The following is a 25,877-nucleotide window of genomic DNA, read 5'->3' as shown; positions in this document are numbered from 1 at the left end:
AATATATACTCTAACTCTAACTATGCTCTTTTCTCCCAAACCACTTTCGCTTCAATCTGCAGGAGTTTAAATCGTTATCACACATTTGTTTACAGCTGGTTTATATATCAGAGAACTCCCCATGATTTGATGTAATCAGTTCAAGCCTACACAATGTATCTATCTACCAGAGAATGCATATGAACATATGACTTTTCACCTCCAATGCCATTGTGGGCAGAAATTCACAATTCTTGTTTAAGTCTTCAACAAACCTCTGATATTTAACAATAAATGTACTGCTAGTTACATTATGAATAGTATTACAACACAAGTATTTATGAAAGTGTATTTCTTTACATATGAATATGACAAATTAGAAACTTCTTACCATCCTCTTAAAACAATGGCTGTGGACACGTTTGATCTTTGATGTCAAAGTATTTGAAGATTTCCTCTTCCTACAAAGCAATCATGTCTTTGAAGGAGGAGTGGTGGGTTGCATGTAGGGTGGAGGTGGGGGATGCATGGCACTAACAGCTGTGAGGGACGGCGGTCTCTTAGCAGGAAGTGACTCGACCTCCCCTGTGGGAGTTTGGCCCACCCCTGTTCCAACCCACATCGCTGTAGTCCATTGATAGTCTAGAGAGGGGCCTGAGGGTGAAAAGCACAGCATGTAAGAAAATACAGAGGGCTGTATCCTTCATGTTTGATGAAGCACTTTCTGAAAGTGGGCCTCATGTAAACGTCAGTGACAAGGAAAGGTTCATGGGGTATTTTTAGATAACCCGCACAGAAAACCTTCCGTGGCACAGATTTTTCTTTCTATTATTCCCCTGGTTTATGTTGGATTTATTCATGATGACACAGTAACATCTAATACAAGTGAGAGATGTTATAAAGGTCATAGAAATAAGAGTTTTATAAGAGCATTTGTCCCATAATGCATTTTCAGTTGACAATGGAAAACTGACATGAGTATCTGCAGGTGCTTCAAGAATTTGCCTTATATGGTATTTCCTGTGTACTGCAGCAAATAAAACAGTTTCCCAATGGGTAGGGGGAGTTTGTTTCTTAGTCTTGTGGATGTATATTGGTTTTGACTGTATTTACCCAGATGGCTCACAATTATTGTTGTTGTGTCCTTTTGCAATGCTGTGTGGCAATGTAAACGGTGTGTTCCGGTTGGCTTGGTCTTGTCTTGATGCAGGATTTTGACTTTCACTAGCTTGGAACTATACCCTAAAACATCCACACACTCCCAAGTATTTATATTCTATGGGTGTGGGAAAATTTGACAAAAAGCATACAAACTGATGTTTTGCTTTTGGTTAAACCTTTGCATTGAATGTGTATACCAGTAGATTTGGTGAACACACTGCTTCAGAGCTACAGTATGTGTCTTGATCTATGACAAACCTGTCTTTACTGAATGAAGCTTTTGCCGTATAATTAAGATATGAAACACCAAGTTACTTGTGTTAACATTATGTTATGATTATGGTGAGTAGGCCTATGTCACCCATATTTCTGATAAACATGCGTAATGAGTTTGAGAACTTTTTCTGGTTAGAAATGAAAACAGGCACCTTTAAGAACAGCTTGGGTGGAGCTACGGCATACTTATAAAAGGATAAGGAAAGCGCGTCACAGGGAGCAAATTAATTTCACGAGCGAATGTTGTCGCTAAAGGAAAGTCACACGTGCAAGTGGATTGGCTTTAACTAATAACTGAGGACCTATGTACCGAAGGATTTACACTAGCTGTCACAAGTAGGAGGAATAGCAACACATCTTAAATTGACGTTTTTATAGTAAGTACATCTGGTTTGTACTCATTTGTTTTTAGGAAGTTACACTTGTATCCACTTATTAACCAAAGCAATACTTTTCACGTAAAAGATTAGGCATTGTTATGGTACATCAATGACTGCCCAGCGCTGTAAGTAAATGACAAACAATAATTAAAGTTATAAATCAGTCTACAAATCATATTCTCGATTTGGTATTGTACCTTAGAGATGTCGGAAATACAGTAATGGGATAATGTCGATGCTATTTGGGAAATGATTCGTACCTGAGTCACGGGTCAGATGGTCGAGTTTGCGGAATATAGGGTGTGTTCGCATGGAAAACTTTCGCAGGTAGGAGTATAGGGTGGTTGACTGGAACCTGTTGGCTACTATTTCTGTAGAAATAGAATATCATTTTCTTCTTCGGACAAATATGTGCTCTATGCTAGGGGTGTTCAATCCTGTACCTCAGGGTACATTGTCTTGTATGTTTCCCTGCTTCTGCACACATGATTAAAATGAACGGTCGTTTTCAGGCTTCCACAGAGCTTGATAACAACCCAGTCATTTGAATCAGGTGTGTTGGAGCAGGGAAACATCTATAACATACGGGACAGTGGACCCTGAGGACCAAGATTGAACACCACTGCTTTATGCCAATGAAGCAGGATAAGCCAGTAATAAGCCTTTAAAACTGAGTTACTCACTTTGCTGCCTGTGCAATTGATTGCATAGACTGCACCTGTGCCAAGAGTAGTCTAAGCGCAGCCTATAGGAGGCTAATGAACGCTGAATGTAAATCAAATCCACCAGTGTAGTGAATTTGCCTTGGGGCCACCTTAGGCTCCAGCTCCAGATAAACAAGTTGTTTGGAAAATAACTGTGTGGGCTAGTTTTCCTGTCCTCAATTGGCTTGTTCTGTCTTTGACTGTAATGCCAATACCAATTCTTAATCTCCCAGGGGTTTTGTTTCTCAAGCTCATACCTCGGCCATCCCTCGATGTCTCCATGGCATGTCTTTTCTCCTGACCTCATGGGAGAGTTCGCTTGGATTTTCAGGCTTGCTTCTCCCTGCAACAGTTGAAAACAAAGGCCCATTCATGCCCGAGAGTGGCCCCATTCATGCACATTGAGTAATTGCCGGTAGAATTCATTATTGTTTTGTTTCTTCCATCTCCGAGGCTCACTGATGGAAACGACGCTGAACGTTATGCTTGCTGAAGGCACATCAATATTCAGACATACCATATAGGCCTAGGTCTACGTCCTACACTGAAAGAAAGGGAATTGGCGGTCTGTTCAAACTATACATATTAATTTAATATATACTACATGATTTGTTAAAGTTTCTCTTCCAAACATGTTTAAATCTAGTAGTATTACTATAATCTCGGAACTTGTGTAATCTGTATATCTATATCATGTTGAGAGAACTTAATTTAGTTAGGTTTGGGTAGTGTCTGTCCCTCCCCCACTCACGTCAGGTACGTGCCTGCGCATGCGCTTAGAAACGCGCCAATTCTCTGAAGATTTTCAGTTGGAATTTCATTTTCATGCTGTGTCACTGAAGAGAAGATCGGATTTCATAGAAACAGAAAAGAAATTCAAAGATACATCTCTGCGGTAAGTGAGAACGTTTTTAATGTGAAACATTGTCTTACTGATAGCTGGGCTGTCCCCGCATTGAAATCGCCAGTTAGTACTAACCTAGCTAACACACAAATATACGAGGACCGCTTTTTACACGCTGTCAGCTTGTTAACGTTCGCTAGCTGGTCAGTTTTATACATGTGGACTGAAGCGTTTGTATAGTGAGTGCTAGCTACACGAGGGGCTAGCTGCAAATATTGCATAGCTAGCTAGCTAGCAATAATGTCCTTGGCTAGGCTTCATGGGGTAATTAGCCCACGTGTGGTGCATTCTTTTTCGACTAGCGTTAGTACAATATTTCGCCTGTGCTTATCTTTTTTCATGGGCAGTTAAAAAAACCTGTTGTAATTTTGTTATAATATTATTATTTGGTATTTTTTGTATATATTACTGTTAATATATAACCTCAGAGAGTTAAATGTTTGCAGGCGGGGAAGTAACCGTGTAGATTCCCAATATGTGGTCAGTTTATCGCAATGAACTTAGCTTCCAATTATGCTAAGACGAATTCGGACTCCTAGACGTGTATTTAATGTAGCCTAATATTTTCACAGATCCTAATTTGTTACTGTGTCCGTTTGTGGTTTGAGGGTCTGGCAAAGGCTCTATAGTAGTGGTGAGTACAATACTTTTCTATTTTATGTAGTGTAAATATTCAATGTATAGGTTTAACACTTTCTCTTGCGCGCCAATTCTCTGAAGCTTTTCAGTTGCAATTGCATGTAGTGTCACTGAAGAGGTCATACTGACAGCTGGGCTGTCCAAGCATTCAAATCGCCAGTAAGTACTATCTAAAGCAATCATTCAAACACCTTATTGTACACGCTGTCAGCTTGTTAACATTCGCTAACTGGTCATGTGCTTACATATGGACTAAGGGTGTAACAATATATCGTGGAACAATATATCCCAATACAAAAATGGTACAATATGTATCATAGAGTTATGGCAATATTTTTACAATATGACGTCCGTTTGATCCTATTGGTTGAGATACCAGCACGCGACCTACTCTGCGTCATGCGTGCATTCACTGCATTCACAGAAATCGCTTGAACTGAGTTAACCTTTTGCTGCCTAAGCCAACATTCCAAACATTCCATATGCTGTTGAAATATGATATTCATATTAATATGCAAATTTTATGAATTTTCATATTAAATCATACACCTTAACTGTTGACACCATATTGAAGAACAGAACTAGGGGATTTTTATGATGTGAATAAATATATGATTACTTAAGGCAAATCATATTTTATCAAGGTGATTTCAGGCAGCCATTTTTTACAAAAACTTCTCCATCCACCATACCTCATCAGACAACTTCATTTTTAACCACTTTAATTACAAGATGGAGGAAAACTTTGAGCAGGTGGAATATCCACACATCTGTGGGCAATGTGGAACAGAAGACAGATTAGAAATATCATATTTTGATTAAAAGTTATGACCATTCTAGTGACTACATGGAAACACGTGGAAACATGGGGGAAACCTACATTTCTCTGCCCCAAAAGTAGCTAGCGCTATGGCTGGATACTCCTCTCGATAACTAAAAAACGTTGGAGTTTCTTCCACAATCGACCGAATTGGCCAAACAAGGCATGTACATTTAGCTTACAGTGTATATAATCTAGCTAGTTAATGTTGTTTTTCTAAGTTTTTTAGAAATCTGCTCAAATCGAGGCTAAACAGTGCTACTAACGTCATTACTGCCTGTCCTGCCGGACACGGCAGAACGCGAGTTTTTTTCTGGAAAAAACTCGCATCACTCCCACAAACAAATTCTTCGTATGTAAAAAGTTTAGACTTTTAATTGACAATATTGACAACACATATTAATAAACTTGTCTTTACTCAGAATATCGTCTCAGATTTCAATTCGAAGCTGTAAATCTAACACTGTAGGCAATCTCCCATGGTCTCCGCTCTGGCTCCGCCTCGAAAAACAATGGCTGCCGTTGCAGACGATACATTTATTTCCCCCTCCCAGTAACCCCTTAACCAATGATATGTACTTTGAGCTTAACTTGTCATGAGTATCTGGCAGTTTTCAGAAATAAAATCGGTGATTGGACGGCAAAGATATTAAGGCGGGTCTTATGGGTCTTTTTTGACCCATATTTGAATGGGCCGGCTAGATAGGGTTAACTAAATTGTATGTACAACAAAGAAAGTTATTGAAAATGTTAAATGTTTTGGAAATAAATAATTTAATTTTAAACAAAAATCAAAATATCGTGATACGTATTGTATTGTACACCCAGTATCGTCATACATATTGTATCGTGAGCTGAGTGTATCGTTACACCCCTAATATATACTGAAGTGTTTGTAGAGTGAGTGCTAGCTACACATGGGGCTAGATGCAAATATTGCATAGCTAGCTAGCAATAATCTCCTTGGCTTAGCTTCATGGGGTAATTAGCCCACGGGTGGTGCATTCCTTTTCCACTAGTACAATATTTCGGTAATAATATTGGTTATAATATTATTTGGTATTTTTTGTGAATATTATTGGTAATATTTTACTTTTTAAAGTAAAATGTTTCCAGGCGAGGAAGTAACCGTGTAGATTCCCAATATGTGGTCAGTTTATCGCAATAAGCTTCGTTTCTAATCATTGTACGACGAATTCAGACTCCTAGAAGTGTATTTAATGTAGCCTTATATTTTCACAGATCCTAATTTGTTACTGTTTCCGTTTGTGGTTTGAGGGTCTGCCAAAGGCTTTATAGTAGTGGTGAGTAGGCTATTCTTCACAAGACTATTTTCTATTTTATGTAGTGTAAATATTCAATTCAAATTCCATTTTTTTTTTATCTCTCTCTTTGTGCAGTGAATGTGGAAGTGTAAGGCGTGTTCAACTTCTGTTTCAAGTAGGTCTGAACTTCTGAATCATTATAAACTAAAACATGTTAATTTTGGACGCACCTCTCGCTATCCCTGTACATATTTGACCTGCCCATGCTCATTTAAAACATGGAATGCTTTAATTGTTCACCATAATAGAGTGCATTCCACACAAGTTTCTCAGAAACCAACAGCGCTTTCTGTATTTTGTTGTCACTTATGTGCATGTAAGGATTTAGCAACAGAAAGAGACTACTTTAGTCATATTACCACACATCTTAAGAGGAATGAGAGTGTTTCCTGCATGTTTTAGGTTGCGATTTTAAAACCAATATTTATGGCACTTTTAAAAGTCATAGAAGTCGTCACCATACACCACATACACTAACTGACTTCAAACCAAGTATAGTGAGAACCACTAGACTAGCACCTCCAACAGATGCACCATTGTCTGACAGAGAGGAAGATGATAGTGATGAGGTTTCTGGCGTATGCTCGGATGTTAATGCACAGCCCAGGGAACTTGCTGGTTTAATTGAGCAACAACTTGCAGCTGCTTTATTAAAACTAGAATATTTGGTCCATGTACCAGGAACAGCCATTGATGAGTTTTTACAAGAGCTCCACCACTTGATTAGCTCTCCTACTATCCCTTTGTCTAGTAGTATTGTTAGTGACATATTTCAAAGCAACAACATCCAAATAGACCAATCGCTTATAACAGAAATTGCCACGGCAGTTTGCTCAGCTACCCCAGTGCATAAAGCTTTACAAAAGGGTGGCCCATTGAGTAATTCGTATCAACGCAGACAATATTATAAGAAAATATTTAGAGTTGTGGAACCAGCTACGTATGTCTTGGACGCAAAAGAGAATCACACATTTCAGTATGTACCAATATTGAAGTCTCTGCAGCAAATTCTAAGTCAGCAACATATACTTGATAAGGTCTTGCAAAATCATAGGGGACAGCAGCAGATTCAACATGATCAGTTTTATGAATATAAGGCCCCCCAAGATGGTTCCCATTTTCAAGAGAACGGTTTCTTAAACAACGACGAGTTAAGAATATCACTAGGCCTTTATGTGGATGATTTTGAGACATGTAACCCTCTAGGCACGTCTAGAAAGAAACACAAGCTTTGTGCAGTTTATTGGATACTTGGTAACCTCCCACCTGGTTCCCACTCATCTTTGTCATCGATTTACTTGGCGTTGCTAGCAAAAAGTGATCATGTAAAAAAGTATGGTTATACAAAAGTATTACAGCCTCTTTTACAAGACATTAAAACTCTAGAGGATGATGGTGTATATATCCCACTATTAGGCAAATCTCTTAAAGGTACAGTGCAGACTGTGGCTGCAGACAACCTGGGAGCTCACAGCATGGCTGGATTTGTTGAAAGCTTTTCTGGAGACTACTATTGCCGGTATTGCACAGGAAAGAGTTGTGATGTCCAATCCCATTGTGTTGCATCTGGTGTTTTCAACCCAAGAACTAAACAGCTTCATGAATGCCATGTAAAGTCATCACAGGAGACTAACAAAAATTGCTTTGGGGTTAAACGAGAGTGTGTTTTAACTGAACATCTCCTTTACTTTAATGTTGTCAGCGGCTATCCCCCTGATCTTGCTCATGATCTTTTTGAAGGAATCGTGCCAACCGAGCTTTCTCACTGCCTTGCATTACTTATTTCAAAGGGTTTTTTCAAATTAGATGACCTTAACAAGATCATATTGTCTTTTCCCTATAAATGGACAGATAAGACTAACAAACCACATGTAGTACCAATAAGTTTTGTAAGTCGTAAAACCATAGGCGGCAATGCTCATGAGAACTGGACCTTATTGAGGTTGCTTTCATTTTTGATAGGACCACTTATACCAGAAAATGAGCCAGCATGGCTTGTGCTCATGGATTTGAAAGAGATTGTTGAACTTGTTGTTGCGCCAGTACATACTGATGAATCCATTTCCTACCTTGAAAGTAAGATTATTGAACATAGGCAAAGGTATCAAGAGCAGTTTCCTGATATCAGACTTCTACCAAAGCACCACTATTTAGAGCACTACCCTCTCATGATCCGTGCTTTTGGTCCTCTTGTCGTACATTGGACAATGCGCTTTGAGGCCAAGCACAGTTTTTTCAAGCAGATTGTTAAACATACCAGCTGTTTCAGGAACATACCTTTGACCTTGGCTTCAAAACATCAGCTGATGATTGCTTTCCATCTAAACTCTCCGTCGTATGGTAAATCTGACCTAGAGGTTTCTAATGTATCCACAGTCCCAATAGATGTGGTGAAAGATGAAATGGCTCAGGCTATTAGGCAGAAGTACCCTGACACATTTGAAGTGCATCTTGCCAAGAAGGCATCATGTTTTGGAATACAGTACTGTAAGGGTATGGTTGTTGCTCATGGGTCAGCATATGGATTACCGGAGTTTGCAGAAATCTTTCAAATGTGTGTCATCAATGACAAGTTGTTCCTTTTTGTAAATGTGCTGTGTGGGTGGTACAGTGACCACTATAGAGCCTTTGCACTAAACCCGTCACCCACAAAAGAACTTAAACTTCTGGCACTTGATGAACTGACGGATGGTTATCCATTGAGTGATTACCGAGTTGGAACAAGCCGCATGGTAACCTTAAAAAGACATATCCTCATAAAAGGTTGGTTGATGACATAAAATGAAATAAAAGGTGGCGACCATGTAGAGACAGAAATGACATGCCTTCGTGTAAATAAGATAAATAACATAAGGCCATTTAGTTTGTTTAATAAAAGAGCAAGCTATACACCTGTTTTATAGGAAAGGTAACCTGAAATTACTTATTTTGTGATCGGGTGCTATATATAAAATATTAATATATATTTTTTACTTGATGTTCCAGGGGGGGCAGGGCGCCCCCCTAATATAATGGTAGGGGAAACACTGATTGTGTTGGGTATCACATTTAAACAGCTTGTCCATTGTTTAGGGCTGTCAATCTTTCTCTATAATCCCATTCGAATTTGTATGCCTTTATTATTTGAGATCATTAAACGAGAATGTGTGTTTGCCAACACACACACATTCTCGTTTCTCGTATATATATATATACACACATTCAACTGGCAATTTCAACATTAATATTCAAATTACATTATAATCCCTAAATTTATTCTTACAGCCCTACAATTGGTATATTTTTCCCCTCTGTTTATAATTTACAATGCACAATTGCCTGTCTCACTCTGTTACATTATAATTTGCACACTGAGTAATCATTAAATATGGCATTTTTGTTTCACAGATTAAGAATTTGCAAAATGTCTGCCTCCACAGTGATGAGGGTTATTTTAGAAGACAATGACTGCCGAAGACTGAAGTTTCAAGATGGCTTCCCTGGATCTGTTCAGGAAATGGTTGAGGAAGTAAAGAGACAGTGTGAGCTTAATTGTGCCTTCAGACTTCAATTCATGGATTCACTATTCGGCAATGAGTTCATGAACCTCACATCGATAGATGAACTCCAGGATAGAGGGACAATTAAAGTAATCCGGATTGAGAGTTCATCTTCAGATTCCCAATGTGCTGCTGCAACCCCCTTCAGTTCTCCTTCAGTTCTGCCTCCAGCTTCACCTGCCAGTGAATCATCTTCATCTCATCGGTCTCTTGATACGGATATTCTGTCTTCCCCCGAGTCACTACACTTGACAAGATCAGCTTGGCCTGCCAGTTTCCATGTGCCACAGTTCTCATATGATTCCGAGTTCAAACTTGACAGGGGCAATACTGCTTACAAAGAGAACGGCAAACTTCTTATTCCAGATCCTAGACTAAAGTCCAACATTCTAGAAGCCTTGGTGCAAGAAATTGTAAAGTCCAAACTTTATTGCTCTGGCCACGAGTTGAACATGGTTGCGAAGGCCCTTGTATCAAAGCATCCTTGCTTGACTGAAAAAGGTTCTGTAACAGGTTGTGCCGGATGGAAGGCTAGTTTGGGGAATAAACTTGCCATATACCGCACTCAGTTGAGAAAACTAGGTTGCACTGAAGTGATGATAAATTCCCTGAAGCACAAGCCAGAAGGAAAGTTAAGTCCTGCTGCTGCCATAAAGAAACCTCGGCGGTCTGAAGTAAACTACTGCCCCCCCTTTCCAGTTGGGGAATCTGAGACGAGCTTGGAAAAGCTCAGAGAAGAACTTCTCTCTGATGTTAAGAGAAGGAACAACAGGGAGCTAGTAAAGGTGAAAATGGACAGAACATTTGCATATAGGAGACAAGAAGTGGTTTCAAATGAACCCATGGTAGAGACCATCAGGGCAAGATGGCCAGCGTTCTTCGACGTATGTGAGGTATGGGAGTTTTTTACATGGCATGTTCAGCAGGTGTATTGCTCAGGAACTGCTAGCCTGGAAGCCAGTCTACACTCAAACACACACGCACGTCATGTATTGTAGCTGTTGAATATAGGTTATTATAAATCTTTGACTGTGTGCTTTCAGATAAATGCAGAGTTTAAGCGTATTACAACAATGCCTCTCCAATCAAGATTCCTGTCTCAGCTTGACATACACACCTTTGGGCTTTTGAAGCTGTTTGGAAAAAGAGGAGGAATGATAGGCAATAGACTGAAGACCATCCGGGAAGCCATTGATCAAGCAAGTACATTTATTCCAGAAAAAAAACATACGTATTGCAACACGATGCTGATTTAAAAAGTGTAATGTGATATTTTGCTTGCAAATGATGTAGAGTGTTTGTACTACAGTGGTGTTGGTGTGTAAAATTATATCTTTTTGAGATGTGGAGGGGGGGAAAGACCAATGAAAAGACTATCTTTCCAGAACAATGACATTGAGTTTGCAAGGGAGTGCATCATCAAGGGACTCTGCATCTACCTCCATGAGGACCCAGCGCACCTAATGAGGGAGTATGTGGTAAGTCAAACTGATGTATTGTTGAGAGCAGAAATGGGATGCATTCAGTTTACCGTGAGAAGTTTATTATAATATTTTTTATTATAACCATCTTGTGTGAATATTAGAACTGAAACCAAAAATGTGACACCATTTCAGACCAATGTGCATATTCCAAATAAAACAAAGACTATTGTTTCCTCTCCAGACTGCAGACAGATCTGCCATCCAGGAGGGCATTGAGGAAACCACAGTGGGAATCTTTACCATCAGTGACTCGGGTGAAGTGGCAGACGTCGGGATTGTCCTTGAAAGTCAAGCAGTGTTGCAGGAGCTACCAAGTGTGGCATGTGCAACTGCCATGCTGTTTGGTCTTATGTACAACTTGAATCTGGACTACCCTGCTCAACTGAGGTACACCTTTGAGGTGATACAAAAAGTTATCATGGAGTTGGAAGGAAGCATGCTTTCCAAGAGGGCACAAGCTCTAAAAATCAAACTCTTTGAGACCGACGTTTGAATTCCTTTTTCTTCCGTTTTGTATGCTCTGTACATCACACTTTTTTTTCATTATTCAAGTTTTGTTTTGTTTGAGCTACCTGAAGTGGCACATTTAAAACCAACAAGTCCATATTATTACTCAAGACAGTGACAACAACAAATTGATTAGCACTCACACGCGCACTCATAAACACAGACATAGTGCAGAGACATTATAACTACTGTACAAAGCATAAAAGACGTACCTGTTTCACATTAGAATTTCATAAAACTCCTCTTGCAGTCCAACACCTTTACTCTCTAACATCTAACATCCTAACAGCTCTACTGCTCTTTAATACTCCGAGATGACCTCTTTATACTGCTGTGGTACCCCTCTGTGTTTGTTTATGGTTTCCTTATGTCACGGTGTGTTCATATTAAATAAGCCTTAAAATTGTACTTTGAAGTCTGGGTTTACTCACATGATGCAGCATTTAAATGTTCTATATAGTGCATTGAAAAAAAACATTTATTTTGCGATTCCCCAAAGTTCAAAGGCACTGAACATCTCTTCAGTGTGTCCTGCTTATTTTGTAAACATTTAAGGAATTTTGTGTATTGTTTAACTGATATAATAGTGATGTTCATACCATACCAATAAATCCATCTGAAATGTGTAGGGATGTATGTTTTTTGTTGAGCTACCTGCAGTGGCACATTTAAAAATTCTATAGTGCATTGAAGAACCCATTTATTTTGCAGTTTGCAGTTCCGCAAAATAAAAAGTGCAAAGACACTTAAAATCTGTTCAGTGTGTCCTGGTGCTTATTTTGTAGACATTTAAGGAATATTGTGTTAATTGTTGAACTGATATGATATTGATGTTCATACCATACCACTAAATTCATACTTCAAGTAGAGATGTCAATTTAACAAATTCTGAATAAATATAGTACATTAAACATGAAAAATACATTGATTATGGCCCTAGCATAAAAAATACATAACCAGCTTAAATTTGTTGAACATGAAAACTTTGGGTTTAAATTGCGTAATACAATCGTTTTACCAATATATAATTAATAAGTATGGAATAAGTATATTCCAATGAAAGATTCATGTTGGCAAAACATGATTTTATTGTTAATTGAACATGAAATCTTTGGGTTTAAATTGTGTAATTAAACCATGTGTGTCTGATGTAAAATTGTTCAGTATATTCCAATGAAAGATTCATGTTGGCTAAACATGATTTTATTGCGTGCAACCAATGTACATACTTAATTTATGTAAATTCAACAGACTTTTTCTTTCAGTGTATGCATAACCAGCCCACGCCAACCCCTCCTATAAATATGTTTTTGTGAATGACTGTGGATCTTGGCAATCTCAAATGTTATTTTTCTTATTCTTGTCATGTTATTGTAGACTTGATTACCGTTTTACTTATTATTTTTCATTTTCAGAAAAGTTGTCCCCTGTTGTCACTGTGGGAGAATCTTCTGGAAAACCCTTTTTTGGCTCTAGACCCTTTTTTCAAGTTGTTTTGGGATTGTAAACGTGGATAAATTTATATCTGGCAAAATAGTGGTCAACGTACCGGCATTACACGTTGAAAGTACAAGGATGTTATGCGGCATTCCACATTGTTTGCCTATGTGAAAGGGTTGGTTTTCAAAACTGTGCTGTACATACTTTATTGCACATTTTGGTGAAGCTGCTGCCCTTTTGTTGCAAAGGTGCCTACACATTGTGTTATCAAGTTCAAATTGTATATGTGAGGCTATAATTCACATAGCTGCTGTCCACTGTCGTGTGTGTGTGTGCGTGTATGCATGCACTATCTCCTGTTTAAATTTGTATGTGTTTTGGCTCACTGTCACACTGGGAGTTTGTCATTCCAGCGTCACAGGAGCGTTGCACAATTGCCCTGTGTTGAAAGGCAGGAGTGAGGCCTCATAGTGTGTGCCCTATCCGGCAGTAATTACTATAGAGGACGGCTGGCACCACTGCAAAGGGGTGGGAGGGAGAAGGGAGTTCTCAGACCTTCCCACTGGTGACCCAGAGGTTGCGCAATGCTCCACGCCTCAAACAACTCTCTTTGAGCTGGAGTCACAAAGGGGAGACACACATGACCAGCTCTTCTCGGCAAAGAAAGCTATATTCTGGTGGAGGTTGAGTGGTTGGTTGGGTTTTTGTTAATGACGCTTTGTTTTGTAGTGAACTTTACCCTTTTTATGAAATCAGGCAAATACATTATTTTGTGACAATGTATCCTTACTAGGTGATTATACTTCAGTTTCAGCAATAGCAGTAACTTATGTTATTGTTAGATCACAATAATACAACTGGGTACATTAACAATATTAATTCACCACCAACAACAACCAACACACACAAATATAAATTCAGGTTGACTTATGTTTCTTTCTTTCAGGTATGCTAACAGTGGAGGAGCATGACTTTTGTATTGGTTCGCTGAGCAGGTTGATGGATTGTGCTCATATCTTTGGGGCTGTGTACCTCACAGACCTACCTTTTCTCTGAGAGCAAAAGCTCAAGTCTGGCCCTCAGCATGTCTGGGGCCCAGCCTTACCACTGGGGACCGCAACATGATGGTAACAGGTAAGCAAACACCATGTTTAGTGAATAATCAAAATCAGTGTGGTGTGGTATTGCCTTGTTCTGTTGACATTAAAGATTTCAATATAAATGTATGAGAACCTTTGAGTGTGCTGGACAACAGGGTTTCCTTGATATTTGCACTCAAGGGTTGCTATTAGAGCCCGACCGATAAAGGATTTTTAAGGCCGATACCGATACAAATATTTGGTGATTTAAAAATCTGATATTCCGATATCGGCCGATATAAAAAAATATTTAAAAAATCCAGAAACGCCTCACAAAACAAACTGATTTCCCTAACAGTACTTATTTGTAGTTTACATTTAGTCACTTTTAGCAGAAGTTCTTATCCAGAGCGACTAAGTACAGGGACATTCCCCGTAGCAAGTAGGGTTAAGTGCCTTCCCAAGGACACAACGTCATCGACATGGCCGGGAATCGAACCAGCAACCTTCTGATTAATAGCCCGATTCCCTAACTGCTCAGCCATCTGACTCCTGTTATTATTTCCTCAAAATAATATGTTAATGAAGTGTCTGATAAATAAAATGTATAAAAATACAAACTTAAGATGTGAAACTTAAAGTCCTTTGAACAAAAACACACAAAAAACAAAACAAACATTAATATTCATTTATCTGCCATTATAAATACCGATAGTTTGGAAAATGCAGAATATCGGCCCGCCAATATATCGGTCGGGCTCTAGTTGCTATTGTTGTAAGAAACTACTTCCTTTTGTTGTTTGATTTCCTATCTTTAGAATGTTTACATCTAAATAATCATTGTCATGCTGTTAAGCTATATGTTGCTTTAATGTTAAGTTTAAATCACTCTGCTCTGTCACCTTGATCCTAAGCAACATACAGATCCCATGCAGGACCATGTAATGCCTGTCATGACAAATAAAATGACTGACTCATTACTAGTTATGAGTAGAAATAATTAACATATTCATGCATGTTCTGGTATTTGGTTGTTCTGCAGCATGTGCTTTGACTTGGGTATTGACAGCATGGAACACAACCGGAGAGAACTTCAGCAGCAACAACAGGTTTCAGAGGGAGTTGAGAGTAAGTGAAGGACAGGACATTTTGATCAAATGTATACAGTAGTAGTACAGAACTGTCTCTCTCTATATTAGTACTTTTAAATAAATATAAAAGTTATTTTTTTATTTTTACCATTATTCACAGCCATACTGATGTTATTTCTTTGTTTCCCCCCCCAAACCCCCCCCCCCCAAAAGTTTACACCATTGGATAGGAGTAGTAGTACATTTTTATTAAGACTATCATATACATTATGGAATACAGTCATTGCTGGTTTTCAGTAATATGAATGGTGTGAGTGTGAAAAGGGAAAAGTAGAGATAGCTTCCTTCCTTCTGGCTGTATCTGGTCACTGGCTGTTCCTGAGGTCTGGGGCAAATCGGATGTTTCCACACAGGATGTTTCTCAGGAAGCTCAACAGAAGGTTATGGGAAGCTTTGCTAGATTGTCACTTGCGTAACTGGTTGTTGTGGCTGATATGAGGAGAGGGAGCTTCTTGTTTGTGCTGGTACAAACAACAAATAATATTGTTTTAATTTGGAATGTGGATGAAGTTTGTCAGGTGTGGAGTGGCTTTGGGAGGCACACAGTTATTTTTTCTTCATAGGCTCATGCATGCTTTCCCTGAATATACTCAGACACTATATATTTCCACTTTCCATTTTCCTATAAAAATATATATGTATGAATCTGATCCTGGGTACATTTTTGCGCATGGTATAAGAATTAAAAATGTATGTGTAAATCATTGTTTAAATGTTGTTTGTTTCTTACAGGCAGGCTCCCTCCCCACTTACCAATGTATCAGAACCTTCATCACTTGGCCTCCAACATACCATGTCTCCCTAAGGGGGACCAGGTGGTCCCGTCCTTCCAGAGATTAACGGTGTATGAGCATGGTCAGCCATACATCCCCTGTAGAGACCCCAAACCCCTCCCTCCTCTTCCAGACCCAGAGGACCTCTCATCGGATGAGGCAACGGATGGAGAAGTGGAGTTTTTCACAGATGAAAGACGCCACCTACTGCCTAAAAGCTGCCTTAAGTCTTTTGCCCTGCGCCATGGTGGCCCAGGACGCCGTAGCTTCAGAGGCTGTGGCCAGACCAACTATGCCTACCATGAAGACCAGGTTGTAGATGGCAGCAGTGGAGCTAATTATGCCACCAGCAGTTGGGCTAACAATAGAGCTAAATCTGTGGTTACCATAGAGACAAGTGGAGGGACAAGCAGTAGTCCTAAGGTTGGAACAAGCAATGGGGGTAGCTTTGGAATCCAAGGACAGTGGTCCCAGATACAGAAGGGAGAGCAGGGGATGGCAGCAGCCAGGGTCGTCCCCCTTGGGAAGCAGCCAGACCGCACCCAACGTGCCAAACTGCGTCGTTCTCACTCAGAAAGACGCCTCGTAAGCCACCACCATCACCATGCTCACGGCAATTGCAGAGACAACACCCAAGACAAACCTGAGGTACCTCCACGTGTTCCTATCCCCCAACTGCCCTTAAAGAGCACCACCACTGACTCTTCTACCGACTACCATGACAAGGACAAGCCTCCCAAAGTACCACCTAGGGTACCTTTGCAGCCCAGTGTCCCACCCCGTACTCCCAGCCCCAAGAGCCTCCCTATCTATGTCAACGGGGTAATGCCCCCCACTCAAAGCTTTGCTCCCAATCCCAAATACGTCAGCAAGGCCCCTCAGAGATTGCCTCTGCAGAGCGAGGAGGCATCTTCCGCAGATATGCAATCCCCCTGTATTGTGCCCATCATGGAGGGTGGAACAAAATCCAGCGCCACACACTACTTTCTTCTTCCTCGCCGTCCGGCCTACATGGACAGGCTCGAAAGGTTCCTCAAGGAGGCAGACAGTGAGTCTGCCGGTGGTGCATGTTGCTCTGAGTGGGGTTTCCAGAATGAGCATAAGCACCCTCTACCGTTGATCTAAAGCCTCAGGAAACTCAAAGAATTACCCTATTCTCCCTCAGTCTAAGGGTAAAAACACTTACAAAAACTAAATAAACCTCCATCTGTGATGTAACAATCATTTATATCATAGAATGAGATTTGAAGTCAAGATTTTATATTTATATTGTATTGATTTATGGTGAGTTTTCAACAGTTAATATAGTCAGTCTCCATATTGACACAATCTAATAAAAAGTGTGTTAAAGGTGATAATTTTCTAGTCTCCTTTGAGCTTTTCAATAATACAATAATGACTGAACGGGAATTCATTTTCACTATATTTTTGGTTGTTGGAAACAAACCTTTTGAGATGTGTTGAATATTTGTTTTAAATGTTGTTAAGGTTTGCGTGTTCCACAGAAATGGGGGGGGGAATACCGAAAATATATGCTGCCCCGAAGTGCTCATATTTCACTCATCGACGTAGCCATTATCACGGGGCTGAAGTAAAGTTAGTCTCAGGTTGGATATTCCAGAAGTTAAGGACCGAAGTTGTTTTATTAAAATTTCAATAGCTCTTTATCCATTACTCCTAAAACTTAATGACACTGGCACACCCTTTGATTTGTCAATTTTCATCTCGCATTGTTATACAAACAGTCTTAACATTTTAATTTCAATTGCTCCTTGGTCAAGTGACCTTCAAACCTCAAACTATTTTCAAACCATCCGTGAATATATAATGCAACCCCATTAGATTGTCAATTTGCTGGTGTGTTGGTTCAGCAGACATTTAATAAGGGATATGGTGCCGATTTTAAAAGTCTTATATTAATATAACTAAACCCCAAAACTATTTTAAGATCACATTTAAGGAAGAAAATAAATTGGGTTTCGGCCAAGTTCATTCAAAGTTTTGGTTTCGGCCCAGAATTTTCATTTTAATTCATCACTACCCAAACCAATAAGTATACTTATCACATCACAGCTCTATGCTTCGAACAGCTGGTCTGTTATTGAATGTTAACTCATTATGAAAACGTTTCCAATGTCTAGTGCAGTCTGTACATTGTTGTAAATGTTTAAAATATTGATGTACGATTTTCTTTAATTGAAGGTGAATTTTTGCTTTACTTTGGACTAATTTAACCTCACCCTTACAGTATTTTGAATGTCAGTTTGTGTAAGACGGAAGGAGAAATAGTTCTTTGAGTATCAGTTAGACATGCTTTTACCAGGTAACTAAGTAAACAATAACTGTGTAATGGTTACTGAAGTTGTGTTATGTAGTAATTGAGTCCCTGTAGAAGCAAGAGTTGCTTTTTTATGTTAATGTCCAGATTTATGTGATGCCCTTGTTATATTTATGAAGCTGTGTCACTATTTGGACATTGTTTTCTATGTAAAAGTGCTGTTATTTCAAGGGTGGTTTGTCACAGTATTTAAAATGTTTTTTGTGTTGGAGTGAAATTTGTGATTATGTATTAATCTATTTATAGAAATTAAATAACTTATTTGAACTGCTTTTGTTGTGCTCAATCTTTTTGTATTTAGGCACAGCACAGAATAAAATAATCTCTGGCTTGACAACTGACCAGCTTGAGTGAACTGTCCATTTACATGATCATTGAAATATACAGTGTATCTATAATGTTTTCATACATGCATATACATTTATTTAAAGCTGCATGGTTGCCACCCCAAATATTTTCATGGTCACAGGGCAGTTCCTTCCCAATGACTGTACACATTACTTTGTTAATATCTTGATAATTTTCACATTTCAAAGGGAAACACTACAATGACTAAAGACACTGTGCTAAATGGATAACAGACTCAGGAGAACGTGGCATGTTATTTTCGTATAATCTTGTTGCATTGGGTAACAACAGCACTTCCTTTTGGCAACTGTACAATAGTTGTGGACAAATCTGGAGACGGTACCTTTAACCTTGCAACCCAATTTATATTGTTTACTGGTGTCCAACTACCATTCAATCTCAGGGTGAAAGGACAAATCCTCTTCCACTAAATTTAGATCAATCAAAACAACTGTACTTCACGAAATCTCATTTCGGAAATATACACTGATTCGCATTTCAAAATATTATTTAAATTGTAATTTGTGATGTTAAATTGTTATGTGAAAGATAAATATTTCCTGTTAAGTTTCTCAAATCAAGTTCCTGTTAAGTTTCTTAAATCAAGTTATGTACCACTGCTACCTGTAGGTGGCAATAACGCATAAAAAATCCAGGGCACTAGCGAGCAAAGTATACTTTTCAGTATATCCTGATTTATTTTTAGTTGTCTCCTATTAATTGTCCAGCAATAAATTAGTTGTTCCACCAATGGGTTAATTATAATTTAGTTTATTAATAAAATATTCAAATTACAACATTATATAAAAACATACTTGAAACTATCAATTGTGTGGAAGATGATTAGATGATTTTCCTGATACTAGAGTAATCTACCAGAACCTGGTGATCCTAGAGCCAGTGGGCTCTATATTTGAAGAATCTAATGACCCTTCTATTAACTACGGTTGTTTCAGAATTTAGAAGAAAATGATTATTTGAATTCAAGTAAAGCTGATCAAATGGATATAATAATGTCAATTTTGGATTGGAAACAGTTTTTTTAATTAATGTTGCATGTTTAATGTCCATTACTCTGTAACATACATTTAATTACCTTATCTGGTTATTTGCTCTGTTTGCCATTCATAACTCATTAATTGGCTGAGAGCTTCCCTACTATTGTACCCATATAGATCATCTTCCTCCATACTGTAGAATATTCTTTGTATTTCTTTTTTTTCAGTTTAGTTTTTTTTTAACACATTCCTATTTTAAAAACAGATTGAGGAAGGTCTTTTCTTCACATAAGTGGGAATGGCGTCCATTCTGGCTTAGGCCTACTCAGGCAGCGAAGTCAATGGGTTGATCAAATAGCCAAACATGCAGAGTCATTGAGTCATAATACAAACATTGTACCAAAATAAGCCTGAAGATGTTATTCAACTTAACAGCATCACCATCACGCTGTCCACTTTACTCCTGTGAAAAATTGGGCAATGAATAGGCACTTCAGATAATTAGTTAGCAAAAGAAATGCATCTTGCATGGTGGATCTGTGTTGCATGATCCACAAAATGGCGACATTGATTCCAGAGGTGGCTCACGCCCCTCATGAAGGTCCCATGCTCATTCTGATTCTGAGACAGCCTGTTCCAGTCGTAATCGCATGTGAAAAAACAAGTTAGCGATGCTTGGATGGCCAGATAACACTCCGGCTAGGAGTAAAAAATACCCCACCATAAGAAATTAGCTATGTTTTATGTGCTGTCAATGTTGCTGTACTGTGGGTGCACTGGATAGGTCACTGAAGTTATCCCAATGTATTTACATTATTGAGAAAGTTATGTATCAAAAGTATCAGTGATTCTGATTAGCCTAACGACTCTGCTAAATTCATGTCTGCTGAACAGATACTATATGGACTGAGAAATAGATGTCGTTTTACATAAACAAGTTCCAATCACATACTGAACAACATACTTTTAATCATTCATTCCATATCTATAGCCAAAACTAGAAATATTCTACAACAGAGTGTAGCATAGTGCGGTTGTGTTTAAGAAGATGGTCACAGCTGTACTGGTGATATTACACTGTCAAATTTCACCATTAAGTATGGTTAAGACACAATTAGGATGCCACCGACAAATAATGGTTTGGCAGTCAGTGGTGTAAAATCCAAAGTCAATCATCTCATATAGCTTGAGAATGGGGTATGGCTTATGAACCATCGCTGTATCAAATACCCCACTCCTAATTGAGATTACTGAGGTTTGACCATGGTTGCTGAAAAAGTTGGCCTCCACAACTTGCAAATGCTTAAATTGTATGGGAATCTTTCTGTTTGCAATTGGATTAGCGTTTGTGCAAACATTTGTGTTTCACATGTTCATTGAGATCTTTATGCTATCTAGGAAAGTGATGGGGGAAAAAAAAGAAACAGAGATAGTGATTCTGCTAGTTTGACAGACTAGATGGCATATTTTAATGACTATTGATAAACTATTATTGCAGATCTCCCGGTGTTATGTTCAATGTTAAGCAGTGTGTTCACACTAACAAGTCATTCCCACCTTTTTATACAGTGTGTGTTGTGTTCTTCTCACTCATATGGTCATTTTTACAACAATAAAAATCCCACTGGTTTTTATACATCGCCATATGGTTGAGCTCTAACCAAACTCTACGTTAAACAATACAACTGAATCTAGCTCACAAAGTGAAGGTGTCTCTATTATGACATGGGTAATAGTTGTGAAGAGTCTCTAACACACTCACACATGAAGTAGATGGTAGGATAGGAGTGGATGGGGTGAGGAAGGCATATGGGGCATCAAATGATTCACTTTTCATGGGTTGGTCACCCAGATTGATTTACTGAAACCAATTGAGACAGCATGGAAAATTGAGACTGCTACTTTTATCTATGTTAAACAGAGTCCTTTCTTTTTGACATTTTCAAAGGCAAGCTTTTCTAACTGATTATACCAAAACAACCAAACAGTCTATCACATGCTAGGAAAATCAGATGAACTTATGTCAAAAGTGGGGGTCACAACTTTGCTCTTGGGACACAACTTAAATGTGTTAACTGTTTCTTTCAATTAAATACAATAGATAAGATATATTTGCATTAAATTGTAGGTCATAGATTCCATCCAGGTGCAACAAGACTAGTTTAAATAGAGTTAAACACTGAAAATAGCAAATGGCTGCTGAAATGACTATAGTCTGTCCATTTTTGTCTCTGTATTACATTTAGTCATTTAGCTGATGCGCTTACAGTAAGTACAGGGACATTCCCCCCCGAGACAAGTTGGATGAAGTGCCTTGTCCAACGTCATTTTGCGCAGCCGGGAATCGAACCAACAACCTTCTGATTAATAGCCCGAAGCCCTAACCATCTCAGCCCAGTTGTGTTAGTGATATTCTATCTTGTATGGTGCATTTCAGTACATCAAGTAAGATCTACAGATCTATTTCCATGACTTGTATGAGTCACAAAAATCACAAATAACAAAACCTGCCATAGCAGCAATGACCTTCAGATGGGTTTGTATTTTCAATAATTTCTTGTTGTGGAGATGACAGGTATGCCAAAAAATGAATTAACGTGCCAGTGCATGCACCCGGAGTCCTCAGCTCCCTGACCCTTCCACACTCATAGTTCTCTCCCTGTCTGAGACGGAAGAAAAGGGAGATGAAAGGAGGTGCAGTTTTAGCATGAGAGGATGACACTCCAGCTGGGTCACTGACTGGATATTATCAACCTTCGCCATGACCTCAGCTGCTTATATCACACGCTCTCCAAAAGAAGAGGGGTTCCGAGGTGTTGCAATGGGTAATTAAATATTAATGCAATCAATACATCAAAGTAGTTGCACTTTTATTACAATGAATTTACTTTACCTTTACTCAACCTGAGGTTAGTTGTGAACAAATTCTTATTTACAGTCTGCCAAGAGGAATTCAAATATTACACTCTTAGTCCTACTGTATATTGCATACTTTTGTGGAGGTAAATTAAATTCAATGAGTGTACACTGAAGCAACCTAAAAAAACGAAATCTCTTGAAAACTATAAAGCGGTCTGCATGCTGGAAAGAGGGAATGTGGAATGGAGATGAATAAAAAGAGAGAACCTCCCATTCTTCCCATCAATCAATAGAGAGTGTAGTAGTATTCAATATGTGTAGCAGTAACTCCCTATATATCACAAAACACAATTTGATGCAATTTTCCATGCATAAAGTTGAGTGAACAGGTGCACAAAATGAGAAAGACAGGAGGAGAATCCAATCAACCCGCACAACAGGTATGACAGCAAAGGGAACGTACACACACATAGTGTTCCTGTGAGTGAAAGTTCTACATCATAGTGTAACACTGACATTCCTTCCTCCTGCTCTAAGTGATAAATGGTGACAGGATGTCATTACAAAGCACATTGATTTAACACCTCTAAACACTTCCAGCTGGGGAGCCCCTTGGCCAGACCATAATATGTCTTGTGGTTGGTTACCAATTCTCAGGGGTGGGACATTTTGTTTGTATGCACCTGTTCACTCTCTTGTCAAAATGTTTTCTGAGCACACAATACAATATCTACCGGTGTGTCCCACATGGTCCTAGATAATTAAACACCTTGATATGAAAAGGATACTGTCACACATTTGTTTGCATAGATAATCAATGACACACAAAGCAAAGTTGCCCACGATGATTTTTTTTAATTGAGAGAGAGATAAGTCGATGGTGTTGAAGTGAGATGTGACCATTGTCTTAGGTCTCAATATTTCGTCCTACTATATGTAACCATTGCCTACTCAATCTGCCTCAACTACGTTTTTTTGTGTGTTAGACGGTTTTTATATGTTCTCTGCACGCTCTGACCGACAACTGATAAGACTGCAGAGAACCCTTTATCGTTTGTTTAGATTTTAACAGTAGCCTAGGCTACCTTTTGGCTTACTAAGAAATGTTATGCCCGGTGACACGCAATATAGCCTAGTGTTTGGAACTTGGGTTAGCACAACAAAGGTTGTGCTAAACAACCTTTAGAGTCTGTTTAACACAACCACCGTTTCTAGCAAGAATTGACATTTTAGTCTAAAACTTATACTCAATAGACTAATAAGTAGGCTGTAAGATATGGGTTGGTTATAGGCCATTTCGCGCCATAGACTACAACGCACCAGCTGAGACTGGACGTTTAAACTACGTTAACAGCGTTACCATTGTTTGTGGATCTGACGTAGACCTTTACAATATTTTTATCGTGATTTTATTTTAAAACAGGTATGTTGGCTATGACAGCTTTAGGTGGAACACGTTAGATCTATCCAGGTCTTGGTCTGAAAGGCAAACACAGTAGCCACAGGTTAGTGACTGGGTAGCCTGTCAACGCTTGTCAGTTAAAACGGGTTTACCGTGTGATATTGTAGAAACAGTTAACGCATTACCTTTCAATTTGATAGACATAACAACATAGTTACAATTTACTAGCCTAACCGAGGTTAAAGACCCGGCAAGCAAATCCATCATCTATAAAAATGCAAGAATATAGGCATGAGTCTTGCTCATTTTGAAAAGTCAAATTAGATAGTTTATGTCCAACCTGTAGGCCTATTTGGATTATGTGGTTGACATAATCATGAAATCAAACAAACAAAACTAAACCCCGACTCAGCCTATACTGGAGAGTCTTTTTTCAGCTTTAGTGACTATATAGGCCCAGATATATGAAATCATAATTTCGACTTCCACGATTTGTAGCCTTTTTTGTTCTTATTCCTAACCTTGCTGTGATCATTTAGGACACCTTGTTATGTCTTAATTTGGTAAGTAAACTATAAAACAAGCAAACATTTCCATTTCACTTGCTGCAAATGAGAAAAAGGTGTGGTTTATCTACCCAGTGATTTTCATCTGAGGTGTTCTGTAAGCAAGTATCACTCATAAGTCCCTCGTGGATGCTCTGCGTTTGGTTTGGGATGACTTTTTAATTACGTTTACAGTCAAATGTCATTAGGATAATATAGCATGCCTGAATCTATGTTGTCGCTTGAAATTTGACTATTTATTGGATGATTATGATGTTAATCAGACTTGTTGATGCAATACTATATGATCCTTGACAACAGGGCTTGAACATGGCCAGCATTCAGCCCAAGATAGCCTACTGACTTAGCAAACTAATATAGGCCTATGTGTATACATACATGCTTGAATGTGAGAACAAACTAAACCCTTCAAGGCTAAAGTGACCCAAATCAAATGCAAAATATGTCATATTTAGGCTTATCTCATGCAGTATATAGAAGAATCACCAAAGGCTGTTTAATCAATCAAATGTTTTGTTGGTTTCGAAGCCGCGTGCCAGGAATGGAAAGACGCATAAATATTTGTGCGTTTTTTGGATTGGCTGGAAAAAACTTGGCTAGTCTCCGGTCTTCCCTCATGAATAAAAGAAATATTCGACAGCCTATCGGTGCGCGCGACAGCTCCCCTCCTATACGCCCGTGCGCCAAAGTTATCCACTTAAACTACTCCCAACGTCCAAGCAGAGTTTGCCATCAAAAACGACCAGACCTTTTAGGAAAACACTGCGCAGATTAAGTAACCTTTGCCCATTTGAGAGTGTAAGGGACATCCCCTTCCTCCATACGCACACACTGCACCTTGTTCGCAGCAGTCTTATTTTGTTCCTTCCCCCCCACCGTGCTCTTGAAACAAATGTGTTTAGCGTTTTGGGGGGTTAGTGGTCAGACGTGCATCCCTTCTGGATGTTCTTTTTTCTTTTTTCTTCGTTTGCACATTGGACTTCCTGTATATTTTCATCTTTATCACCAACGCGTCTGGATTTGGTTTAGCAGATGAAATATTGGCCTTATTGTGCCTGTTATTTTTAACTGTAGAATGTCATCTTTGCCAGGAACAGTACCACGAATGATGCGACCGGCGCCTGGACAGAACTATCCCCGCACAGGATTCCCCCTGGAAGGTAAATTTGCAACTTACAATATTTAGCTAAATATCATCAAATATA

The 25,877-nt window shown here is 38.9% G+C and overlaps 2 protein-coding genes across 6 annotated transcripts in view; both read left to right on the top strand.

The window, feature by feature from the left end:
- The first annotated feature begins 1,655 nt into the window (after nucleotides 1–1,655).
- On the top strand, nucleotides 1,656–18,823 carry LOC136946508 (ERBB receptor feedback inhibitor 1-like). The gene is given in 5 exon segments (XM_067240871.1): nucleotides 1,656–1,793; nucleotides 14,105–14,292; nucleotides 15,280–15,365; nucleotides 16,121–17,247; nucleotides 17,249–18,823. Coding segments are annotated over 4 exon segments (1,296 nt in total). The 5' UTR covers nucleotides 1,656–1,793; nucleotides 14,105–14,242; the 3' UTR covers nucleotides 17,282–18,823.
- Nucleotides 18,824–25,422: 6,599 nt separating this feature from the next.
- The window catches only part of LOC136946506 (paired box protein Pax-7), a 44,115-nt gene continuing 43,660 nt past the window's right edge, over nucleotides 25,423–25,877 (top strand). For 4 of the 5 annotated variants that reach the window (XM_067240868.1, XM_067240867.1, XM_067240865.1 and 1 more), the window contains exon 1: nucleotides 25,729–25,832. In XM_067240868.1, coding sequence (XP_067096969.1) covers nucleotides 25,748–25,832 — 85 coding nt within the window. In that variant the 5' untranslated portion in view covers nucleotides 25,729–25,747. Of the gene's footprint in view, nucleotides 25,471–25,728; nucleotides 25,833–25,877 lie in introns of those variants that run through there. The other variant, XM_067240866.1, reaches the window with a different exon arrangement.

The sequence above is a fragment of the Osmerus mordax genome, chromosome 7 (genome assembly GCF_038355195.1).
Source record: "Osmerus mordax isolate fOsmMor3 chromosome 7, fOsmMor3.pri, whole genome shotgun sequence".
Classification (NCBI taxonomy): domain Eukaryota; kingdom Metazoa; phylum Chordata; class Actinopteri; order Osmeriformes; family Osmeridae; genus Osmerus; species Osmerus mordax.
The sequence above is the reverse complement of the archived record's forward strand: the minus strand, read 5'-3'. Positions and strand labels throughout refer to the sequence as shown.